General features: G+C 41.3%; 1 protein-coding gene across 4 annotated transcripts in view; it reads left to right on the forward strand.

Annotated features, from left to right (window-relative positions):
• Positions 1 to 12,482, forward strand: part of LOC148040030 (transcription factor GTE6-like) — a 47,974-nt gene that overhangs the window by 16,848 nt on the left and 18,644 nt on the right. For 2 of the 4 annotated variants that reach the window (XM_087696087.1, XM_087696069.1), the window contains exon 2: positions 11,290 to 11,496. The exons of 1 other annotated variant lie outside the window; for it this stretch is intronic. In XM_087696087.1, coding sequence (XP_087552213.1) covers positions 11,290 to 11,496 — 207 coding nt within the window. The remainder of the gene's footprint in view (positions 1 to 11,289; positions 11,497 to 12,482) is intronic. One more of the 4 variants, XM_087696077.1, reaches the window with a different exon arrangement.

Consider the following 12,482-nt stretch of genomic DNA (forward strand, 5'->3'; position numbering starts at 1 on the left):
CTGTCCATCATCATCTGGCCCAAAAATAACCAGCTGATCATCAGTTTTAGCCTGCGGTACAGCATCATGAGGCTCGTCATTTGAAGTAATAGGTGGCTGTAGATTCTGAAATTTGACATTTTTCATGTCTTCATCAAAGGCTAAAGTACTTTTCAGCAACTTTGCCTCATTAAACACAACATTACGGCTGCGAATGATTTTCTTGGACTGTGGTAACCACACTCTATAGCCAAATTCACCCTCATCACCATAGCCCATGAAAATGCCTTTGGAGGATTTCGGGTCAAGTTTACTTCTCAGCTCATCTCTAACATGCACAAAAGCATCACAACCAAATAACACAAAAGCATTACAACCAAATATTCGTAAATGGTCATATGAGGCCGATTTGCCAAACCAAACCTTCTCAGGGATGCCATTATTTAAGGACCTATTTGGAGAGTGGTTGCAAATGTGAACCGCGGTTTTAAGTGCCTCTATCCAAAATTCATGAGGGAGATTAGCAGTGGACAATTTGCACTGCACTCTTTCACATAAAGTCCTATTGTATCTTTTAGCCATCCCATTAGAAGAAGGGTTGTAAGGAGTTGTAAGCTCTTTCTTGATTCCATGCAAGTCACAAAAAGACTTAAACTCAGTAGATGTGAATTCACCCCCATTATCAGTTCTCAAGCATTTCAGCTTTCTATCTGTCTGAGTGGTCACAAATGCATGAAAAGTTTTAAAAACAGCAAACACATCAGTTTTCTTTTTCAACAGATAAATCCAAATCTTCCTGGAACAATCATCAATAAAAGAGACAAAATATGAAGCACCACCCAACGATTTCACGGGCATACTACATACATCAGAGTGTACTAAGTCTAAGACATTGGACTTATGAGAGATACTAGAGTAAAATGAAAATTTCATTTGCTTTCCAAACTAACACTCATTACAAAAATCAAGTTTAGAGCCTTTTCCATCAACCCTCTTCAAAGAGGTAAGGACATCAAGTCCTTTCTGGCTCATATGGCCTAATCTCTTATGCCATAACTCCAAATGACAGCCAATTTCAGCAATTGCAAGAAACTTGCCATTCAAAGCTTTACAATGCAGACAATACAAAGTGCCCTTCTTGGTTCCTTTTGTAATCGGCATCGAAACCCTTTTTCAATTTCCACAAACCACCACCAAACAGTGTAGTGTAACCATGCAAGTCAAGTTGACCAACAGATAGTAAACTCTTCTTGATGCCAAGCGCATATCTAACATCTTTTAACACAAGCTCTTACCCATTATCCAAAGACAAGTGTACAGTGCCAATCCCATCAATGTTGTAAGCATGGTTATTTCCAAGATATACTTTTCCATAACTGGTTGCATTGAACATAGCAAAACGCTCCAAGCAAGGAGTTATATGGAAAGAGGCACTAGATTTACAATTGAAGTTTGAGTGACACCATCATCAACTAACAAAAGTGCATCAATCACATCAGCCTTGGTAATCTGCATATCTTGTATGTGACATACAAGGGCATCCTAATCTATTGCACATTGTACATCAGCCTCTGCATCCGAGAGCTCCTGTATGACTACATTGGAGGCCACATTGGCCTTTTCCTTGCCTTTGGCTGCCTTAGATATATTTGTCTTATCCTCTTTCTTCTTTTTGTCTCTTGCATTCTTCTTTCTCTCTTGTTCCTTCTTGTAGTACCTGCAATCAGGCTTCTTGTGACCCTTTCGACCACACTGATAGCAAGTAACATCACTCTTTTCCTTTCCTTTGCTCTTGCTTCTACTTCTCTGTCCATCATTTGCATTTTTCTTTTCAGCCTTGCTTCTAATATTGTAAGCTGAGTTGCTGCCTTCTCCACTAGACTTACGTCTAATTTTTTCATTCAGGATTGAACCCTCACACCGTCATATGAGAGATTGGGATTATTACTGAGAGAAGCCACCAAGGTTTTCAAGGAATCAGGCAGTGTCATGATCAGAAAGATCACCCTCAACTTATTATCAAAATCCAAATTAGCATCCTTGAGCTGATTTAAACACCAGTAAATGCACTCAAGTGCTCGGATGCAAGCTTAGACTCATCTAGTCGCATATTCACCAACTTGCGTATTAAATGCACGTGATTAATAGGTGTGGTGATCTCATAGGTAGTTTTCAACTTCTCCCATATTGCATAACCAGTATCTAAGCCCTTAACGTCTGTCAAAATGTCATCAGTGACACCCATCTTTATATAAGCCATAACCTTTTTGTTGACTTTGTCCCAATCTGCATCAGACATTTTTGTAGGTTTATCTTCATGCAAAGCATCCTCCCAATCCTTTAAGAATAGTATGCTCTGCATACGGTCTTTCCAAAGGTCAAAGCCTTGACCATCAAGCCGTTTGATTTCCATCAAACTCTTAATGTCAGAACTGGAAGAAGTTGCAGCCATTTTTATCACAAACACAAGTGTAAATTCATTGAATTGCAAGAGCACAAGCTGAACCAGCAAATATATTGCTGTTCTTTCCCAACCAGCAATGAACCTCTACTGTTTTTACATAAACCAGCCACCACATGGGCAAATACTGCAGAAATTTACCAAAATCTGCCCAAAATCCCAAATTTCCAGGTCCAATGGTGCGTAAATGTTAGCCAATTTGACCCAGTTGATCAAAATTTTATCAATACATGAAAAGCCCCAAATTTTCCAGGTCCAATGTCAGGAAATTTTACTTGGATGAGCAAAATTTCGACAAATTTGGCAAAATCCCCAATTTAACTGAGGTCAACACGCACAATGTTTGCAATTTTTGACACAAATGTCATTGTCAAGCATAAACAACTTCAAATTTGAGAAAAGCCCCAAATTTCCAAACAAGATTTGCACAGATTTGAAGATTGTGCTTCCACGTGCGAACCTTTGTCAGAGGAAGGGGATAAGGAAGATGGAAAAATTTCTGATAAAGAAAAATGACTTTGGGGGGGGGGGGAGGGTTTTGACCGGCCGACATGTCACGTCGCAACCTGTCGCGGGACGCATGCACTTGCAGCCCATTGTTGTTTGGTCGTTGTCTGTCTGCCGGCTTGTTAGCCACACGTTGGTTCCGTTGGGGCTTGGTCCATGCGTCGATCTGCACACTGGTCGCGACCTGTTTGCTATTGGTTGGGTGGCTGCCTGCGTTTTGTGTGGACTAAGAGCGTGCCATTGTCTTCGGCATGACCTGTGCTGCACAGGTCTTCTGCTTGCTCATCTGCTCGACCTAGCGTGAGCTGCCTGCACGACGTGTTCGTTGGTCGTCTGCTTCTTCAGCCCCGTTAGCCGGTCTTGTCAAGTCACACTTGACTTGTTGAGCAGTCCGTGCCATTCGCCAATCTCAATGAAGACTGCACACAGTGACTGCCGGCTTGTACCGTCAACTTTGATACGAGTTGTTGTGGGTGGCTATTGGGAAATGTGAAGATCTTCAGCAGCAAAAGAGTGAACAGGTGAGTGAGAGTGACAGAGAGAAAGTATGATATGATTTTGGGTGTGCCAACAATATGTTGGTACACAAAGAATAAAATGTATTTATACTTGGGGCACATAAGGGTGCATTCATATGTACAACTAAATAATACACGTGTACATACACGGAGGTGAATAAAGGACCTTTACATCCCAACACCCAAGAAGATCAAGACTATTCTTGATTGGTAGTGCCAGATACCCACATGTATCTGCAATGTCCAATGTTTCCTTGGCTTTGTCAACTTCTATAGGATATTTATCAAGGATTACTCAAAGATAGTCGCATTGCTCACCAGATTCATAGGAAACTCAAAGTTCTCATGGAACCCAGAAGCCGAGAAGGCCTTCTAGACCCCGAAGACCGCTTTCACCATTACCCCAATTCTAGTCTACCTAGATCCTACCAAGTCGTTTTTCTTGGAGACCGATGCATTAGACTATGTCTTAGAAACCATCTTGTCCCAGCATGGAGATGATGATCATATGCATCCAGTGGTATTCCACTCAAGGAAGTTCTCCCCTCTAGAGATAAACTATAAGATCCATGACAAAGAACTTGCCATTGTAGATGCCTTTGATACTTGGCATCATCATCTAGAGGGTGCAACCCATAAAGTTATTGCCTGTACAGGTCACAAAAATTTAGAATACTTTATGATAACCCATATGCTCAATTGAAGACAATCCTGCTTGAGTAACTTTTTATCTAGGTTTGAGTTTGTCATCACCTATTGCCCAGGACGCCAACAATGCCGACTAGATGCTTTTTCAAGAAGATCCTACTTGGCACCTAAGAAGAGATAAGAAGCTTTTGATCAACAACATGTAATACTACTCAAGCCAAAGCACCTCCAGCTAGCAGCCATCTCTAGTTGTTATCAAGACGACCCTACCTTGATCTAGTTAATCCATGAAGCCTTGTTGCATGATGATTTGGCCAACAATGTCAAGAGAAAAAATTAAGAGGGAAAAGGAAATAAAGTTTGTGAGTTTCATGAAACCAATGGATTGTTATACTATAAGGATCTACTTTACATCCCTCCAGGAAAGTCAAGACTCTAGGTACTCCAACAACGCCATGATACCCTAGTAGTAGGATGCTTTGGAGTTAATAAGACCTTAGAGCTTATTTCAAGAGATTTTTGGTGGCCCCAGATGTGGAATGAAGTTAAGGGGTATATAATATCATGTGATACCTACAATAGGGCCAAGGTATCTTGTCACAAACCACCTGGCCTCTTGCAACCCTTGCCCATTCCAGCGTGACCCTGGTCTTCTCTGTCCATGGATTTCATAACAGATCTTCCCAAATTAGACAAATATGACTCTATTTTTGTTGTGGTGGATAGGTTCACAAAAATGACACATTTCATTTCTACCTCCAAGACCATCATAAGCGCAGCTACCATTAGACTCTTCCTCAAATGCATTTTTAGATTACATGGACTCCCAGACGACATCATCAACAATCGGGGTCCCCAATTTATATCTAGTTTTTGGAAGAGCCTTTGCAACCTCCTTGGAGCCCAAGTTAAGTTATCCACTGCCAATCATCCATAGACTGATGGTCAAATAGAACGGGTAAATCAAGTCTTGGAACAATATCTTCGTTGCACCATCAACTACTATTAGAATGATTTGTTTGAGCGCTTGCCCTTTGCAGAGTTTGCTTATAATAATAGTATCCATGCATCTACCAAGAAAACTCCTTTCTTTGCAAACCATGGCTAGCATCCAAGGATGGATATATATCTCTCCAATTAAGTAAAGAATCTTGCCGCTGGAGATAAAGCTCAACACTTAGCAGATATACGCCAAGAACTCAAGCAATAAATGCAAAAGGCTTAGAATTAGTATAAACACCATGTGGACCAGCATTGTCTTCAACATCCAGTATACAAAGTCAGTGATAAAGTATGGTTACTCAGGCATAACCTCCAGACAACAAGGCCCTCGACCAAGCTAGACCACCAAAGATTTGGGCTCTTCACTATTGTAGCCCAGATCAATCCAGTTACTTACCGACTCCGACCCCCCAGTACCAAGAAGATCCACCCAGTCTTCTATGTTTCCTTGCTGGAGCCATACCATAGCTCACCATTGAGGGGGAAGAGATCGAATCCCCCACCACTTGTCTAGATTGAAGATCATGAAGAATTTGAGGTCGAGCATATCTTAGACTCGAAGATCTGCCGAGGTCAATTGGAATACCTTGTTTACTGGAAAGGATATGACATCAATGATTGCACTTGGGAACTTGTAGAATATCTCCAAAGAGCACATCTCAAAGTTAAAGAATTTCACAAGAGGAATCCAACGAAACTTGGACCAAACCACCAAGCTGCTCCTCCTAGAACTCGTTGCTAGAGGAGGGAGTGATGTCACAGACATGCCATGTTTAAGTGTACAGATTAATTTTTGCTCATGTCATATGAATCCACACCCCATGCGAACGCACCTTTAATAGGACATCCTCGAGCCAACCATGCGAACCCACCTTGCTATGTCATCATAGAACCTTCTAGAAGATATGCCATGTCGTCGATTGCATCATCTATGATGTCATCATAGAACATTCTAGAAGATCTTTAGCTACCCTCCAACACCTATAAAAGGAGGGGCTCGCCATAGAGCTTCTCAATCTTACCAATGCAAGTCTTGGGAGCTCAAGGAGTCGAGACCTCCAAGTAAGTAACTTCGAGTTCAAGTTCTAGTTCTTGTCTAGTCATGGTATCTAGTCTTGTCTTGTCTTCCATTATACTCCTGTTGTCTCATCACTTTGTAATCTCGTAGTACGAGATCTTGTCTAATATTGTCTTGTATCTTGTTCATCCCTGTCGAGGGAGATCTTGTAATTGTGATTTCTTGTATCCATACCTACGGTCTGGGGTTGTGGGATCCTTCATATCCTATCGAGTCTTGTTGTCTATACCTATGGTCTCGGGTTGTGGGATTTTCTGTATCTTGTTAAGTTATCATTGTACCTTGTGTCCCTATGTGGGATTATCTTGTAATCAGAATTCTTGTAACAAATCTTGCATCTAGTCTAGTCTCTTGAGCACAGTCTAGTGCACCCATAATAGTTTCCCTACAACAGAACGATAGGTACGAGTATCACAAGGGATCCGAGGTATCCTTATGCAGATGGACAGTGGGATCAAGAGGCATAGCCAGTGGTGGTGTTGAATCAATGTAATATTGTTCCGCCGGCTGTAGGGCGTACTTGTGCTGAAATAGAAAGATACTTCCCTTGGATCTAACTATCTCTATCCCCAAGAAATAAGACAACAAACCTAAGTCGGTCATCTCGAATGTAGCACAAAGTTTTGCCTTGATTTCTGCTATGGTTGTAGAATTTGAGCCAGTGAGGAGTATATCATCAACGTATAGCAGGATATAGTTGACCCCCGCACTAGTGGTGCATACATATAGATTTGGATCATAGGGGGTAAAATGGTATCCATGAGTCCGTAATGTTAGCAGGTTTGTTAGCTCATGTGTGAGTTTGTGCATGTCTATCAGGGTTGGGCACATTGTCTTTTATTTAGGCATTATGCTAGTGATTTTGTGAGGCATTGGTGGCATTTTATGCCAATTAGCCAGCATTAAATGTTGGCCGACAAACAGCCATTTTAGGCCTATTTATTTTGTGTCTCCTCTTCCTCCCTCTCAGTCATCATCATTCTTCAAGTGGTTTTTATGATGGAGAGAGGAGCTAGTGCTGGTGCCCACGCAGCCAATGACTCATTGTTGTATGTGTCATTCTCGTGTTTGATATATGGATTTCATTTCTTGAGCACATATCTGAGTTCTCTTCTTTTGCAATGTTTCTTCTATTTTCTTTCTCATGTGTCTTGTGTTTAGCAATTTATTTCAGCACTTGTCTATGCTTCCATTGCTACACCACTTTTGACATGGTATTAGATTGCAGAATCTAGGTTCCTACCACGATTTTTCTGTTGATTGCAAGTCTTTCTTTCCTTTGTTGATTAGGTGACCTGTTGTTGGTGGTTTTCAACTTGTGTGTACTTAGTTGTTGCTTGCGTTTTCAGACCAACAATTTGTGTTTTCAGCCTATGCTTGGATTCTAGCTTGCGATCATTAGTTTGTTGTATTAAATGCCCAACTAGCCTACGTTTTTGGTTTTCTGTCCCTAACCGTGGCTGGTTGGGCGATTGTTTTTACAGTCCGTTTTTGCCTTTTCTAGCAGTTTTTGACCGGTTTTTCTTCATTTTTCAACGGTTGCCCTTTGTTTTTGATTAGATTTGTGGTTACATTGCATGTGAACTCTCATTTTGTGAAGTTTTTGCTATTGGTTTGCCTGTATTCCCTCTCCGCATACCTTGTATCCTCTATCTTCTCTTCTTCTCCTCTCTTGATGGCTGTCTGTGCACTTCTACAGATCATAAGTTACATGGACTTAACTGTCTTACATGGAGTGTTGTAATGAAAGCTTGGTTTGTGCAAAAGCGGATTTGGTACATTGTAAATGGAGCTATTCCTTAGTCTTAACGTCCTTTTCCTCTTCCCAAAGATTTGATGACAACAACCATAGGAAGTTGTGTTGGAAGCTTCAAATGTTGCACGAGGCACCTTCCACCATGCGTGCCGTGACCCTTTATGGATAGCTTTAGCAAATGAAGTTTGAGCCGAAGAATACCATTCAATCTTTTTTGCTTTGTGTCACATAGGTACAGGACCAACTTCGACACATGCAGTTTGCCCTTTCAAAGGCGCATCTAGTGGAATGGTACTCTACAAGCTCCGCGGAGTTTGATGGAGTGGCCAATGCTTTGTAGGCGTAGACATTCTTCGACACATGCAATTTTCCCTTCCAAAGGTATTCTAGTGGGAATGGTACTCTACAAGCTCCCCGTGGAGTTTGATGGAGTGGCCAATGCTTTGTGGGTGTAGACATTCTCTACACTTGTGAGCTTTATATATATGTCCTCGATGTTGCTTGAGCATGAGGCATCTTTGTGTTTATAAGGGAGGCTTTTGTCTCATTATGGAGATTCCAGTGAGGCCTTTACAGCTCTTGAGAGGGATTATAGGAAGAAGAAGTTGAAGGCCCAGTGTTATCAATGTGATAAGAAGGGATACTTGTGGAAGGATTGCAAGGAGTTAGCATCCTCACGGAAGAGAAAGGAGAAGAAGAAGAAGAAATGGGATGACTCCTTCGACGAGCCATCCTTTTCTTCAGACTCTGACTTCGATCCTATGGCCAAGGAGGAGTCCAAGGCGTGGAAGGGGTCCACTTCTTCAGAGTGGGGGAAGGGCTTGACTGCTTTTATCTGCTGCTTTCTAGTCTAGGTGATGCGCTCATCCCTCATGACTTTCTAGTGCAAGAGAGGGAGTGTGAGAGGGTGGTGAGATAGGGCAGTTGAGCCTCATCTATACAAATATATAGGTGCACAGGTTTCAGAAAAGACATGTATTGCAACAATGGAACCATTAAACTAGCCTACTTCAAAGATAGGGTTGTAGGTGACCCGACTCATTGCAAATTACAGCCAGCAATAAAATTCACAAATCTGAAATTTGAACTTTATCAAATAACCTTGAACAGTCAACGTATGATTGGCCCCAAAAGTAGTAGCCCTTGTGGTACCTCTTTAACTTGTAATTGCTCAAAGATGAAGTACATTGAGATTTAGGGTTGATCTCCATCAATCTTCAATACAAAGGGTGCTGTCACAAATGACCACTAGCAACAAGGAACAATTTGCCCCTTCCTTTGTCTTCAGATTTGGGCACTATTTGATCCTTGGACTCTTTGCAGGCAAGGCAAACAAATGGGAATGGTCTCAATCCTCAGACCAGCTGTAAATTCACAATCTACTGCGAATCTTTGGGTTTTCAATTATTGGGCATGAATTCCATTGTGGATGAGAAACCCTAATTGTTGGTGTAAATTAGGTTTTCAGTTGGCAAAAATGCTATTATTAGCTCTAATGGAAAATCCTTCCCATTAATTGATTGGTGCCCATTCACATTTAATGAGCTAACCCCTTTGGAACTTCAAAGTTGTTCCAAACATTAATTAGCTTAGGACTAGCATTAATTGATTAATGTTGAGTCCCAATGTCACCACAGAACATTCTAATGGCCCAATTAATAGCCTAGACCCAAATTGACACCAATCACCCACAAGTATCTATCCAACATAACTTTACACAACTTTTGCCAATATCACCCTTTGTTCACTTAGGGTGCTTAGGCCATCATTGTGACTCATCTTCGATAGCTTCCAAGGACTCGCCGCTCCCTCTACTAGCATTTTTCATCTTCCAATGTTACTTTGATATTCAATTGCTTAGAGGATCGTGTTATGCTTCCTCCATAGAGTATCTCTTTTCCTTGTCATCAACAACTCTTCTCGAAGGATTGCATTTTGCTTGCCTCATAGTGTAGATCTCTTCAAGGTGATGTTGCTTGATCAGCTAGGACAATATAGTCATCCCCAAGCTCCACTCCATTGTATCAGCATGATGTAGTGTTGATCTTCTTCTACGTTTTGAGTTTTCTTTGTCACAATGTTTGTTGTACAATCTGTTGCTCCATGCAAACCCTATTGTTTCTTGACGTGGTATCAAAGTGTAATGTTCTGTTTCTTGACAAGCAAGCCCTTTCCAGCAGTCACACAGCCTCCAACCCCTCTAAGATGTGTTTATGCTACTAATATTAGAGCAGCTTCTCTTTGTCATTGATAGCTCCTGAAGAGCACTCCCTATATTGCTTTTCTTTATCCCTCGGTGTCTTCTCTAACACCCCCTTTCCTAAAGGATTGCGTTTGGCTCCCTCCAGGGCATTCCTTTACAAGTGCTGCAGCCTGATCAGCCAAGATAGTGCAGTCATCTCTGAGCTTTGATTTGTGTAATTGACTCGACCGTGCTTGCCTCAATGTGGTCCTAGAGACAAAGAACCCCGACATTGGCTCTCACTCCATTGTATCAACATTGAGCATGATTCATTGCTTTATTATTCTTCTATGTTTCTGAGTCCTATTTCATGGTGCTCACTGAACACACACTGTGTTTCTGCTTACAAACCATACCATTTCTTAATAATCTTTTCTTATATTGTGGCTTTGCACATTCTCTCTCATTCTCAATGCGAGTTTGTTGTTTCAGCATTCACACCGACCTTACCCATTCTTTTCTTGCGAGCTCATATGTTAGGCTTTAATATGGTCCACTCCTTTTTGGTTATGTGGATGCATAGCCCACCAGGGTTAATTTTATTTGAGCGTTACATGAGTTCTCCAGTTGTCCTATAGACCTGAGAGTTTCCACACTCCTTGCAATCGCAGGCTGGCATGTGTGAAGCATACTCACAAACAGTTGGTTTAAGGCTATTTTATAAGCCTACTTATAATGCTTGGTGTTTAGGGTGGGAAGTAAGATTTTTCACTTAGATTCAATGCACATGACACGATGTGCATAATTGATGTGGAAGGTCACTTGACTATTGAACTAGGTAACTTTTTTTTCCCCTGATATGTGCACATGTGACGTGATCAGAACCTTGAATACTTTGCATACTTGATCAGAATGTATCTATTACTTTTAATAGCTATCCTTCCTACTTTCATGCATAGGGAATGTAGTGTAATCAATTTAATCAAGTTGAAACAATATATATTATTGCAACCATCTTGAGGAAGGTCTTTTAGAGCGCCACAAACTACTGTATCTGAACAAAAACTCCTGTATTTTCCCAGTTTCAAGTCTCAAAATCCTTCAAGTGGCATTGTTTGTAAGATTCAGAGGAAAGCAAAATACTAATAGTTTGGATAGGAACAGTTGCAGCGGCAAGTTCTTCAGGTAGCACGAGTGCGCTCAACCCTGAAAAGAACAAAGTCTCAGAGCGGTGATTCTCTGAAAGATCGGGATTTAGGAGGCCTTTCTAAGAAGCAACGATTTTTAGATGCAGCGCGTAATGAAGCTGCTAAAAGGAGGAGGACAATGGAGCTTGTCCGAGTATTCAACAATATTCTTCGTCAGGTTTCATCTTAAACTATTTCACCTCTTATCATTTTTTACACACCTTGTTATGCTTTTATACCCTTGAATCATGCTCTCTACTATGAGCTCCTAGAACATTTGACTAGAGAAAGTTTTATTGAAAAACTTAATTTTGCACAATAAAGTGTGGCTAATTATATTGCTCAAAGGAAGTCAAGGAAGTACAAGTGCTTGACAGCCTAGATGGACTTTAGAAACCAAATCATATGAACACAAGGCCTTTCAGGGGTTTCTTATCGATACACTTGAGCCTGTAGCTGATGCACTTTGTGACACAGAGTCAAAGGACCTTAATTATATTTTATAAGTAATCACTGGGCCAGTTGGGTGTTGCTCTTGTATATGCTACTGTTATGCAGCTGAGCCTATTCTTTCTAAAGGCTTCCATGTATACAGCATGCCTCCAATTTGGCACTTTTTCTTAATTTTACAGGTCTGACCTTTTATATGAGTGGGCTGGCTTGGATGTCACCCGCAGATATTTATGCAGGTCTCGCACTCAGGCTGAGACACTTGTGAGGTACTATGTTCATGAGGTCTGAAATCAACTTGCCAGCAGTTTTGAGTGCTAGCCCTGTTCATTCTCAGTCTGATTTTTTTTTCTCATTGCATGTTCAAATGCATGTTGTCGAGGCCCTTTGCAGTGTTCTGGTCCCTTCCACATGGATAAGGGGTTTTAGTTGGCATCAAAGTGGCTTTAGCAGACCACAGCAGCATACCTTTCCTGTTCCCATGTTTCCCAGCCTTCCCAACCTTTCGTGTACATTTGAAGCAGGCCACTGTAGGGCTGGGACAGAACAGCAGAAAAACCACAGTTACAACTTATATTCACAGCATCTATTCGGGGTTCTGGATAACTTTAGAACTTACAGGCTGTGCATCAGGTAAAATTTCTGCCAGTAGTCCAGCAGTAGACTCTGGAACAGCCCCAGAGAACTCTCTAGTGTGCTGGTTGACACTTGCTT

This window comes from Lygodium microphyllum, chromosome 2, assembly GCF_053477565.2.
Source record: "Lygodium microphyllum isolate KBCC chromosome 2, Lygodium_microphyllum_v1.1.10, whole genome shotgun sequence".
NCBI lineage: Eukaryota > Viridiplantae > Streptophyta > Polypodiopsida > Schizaeales > Lygodiaceae > Lygodium > Lygodium microphyllum.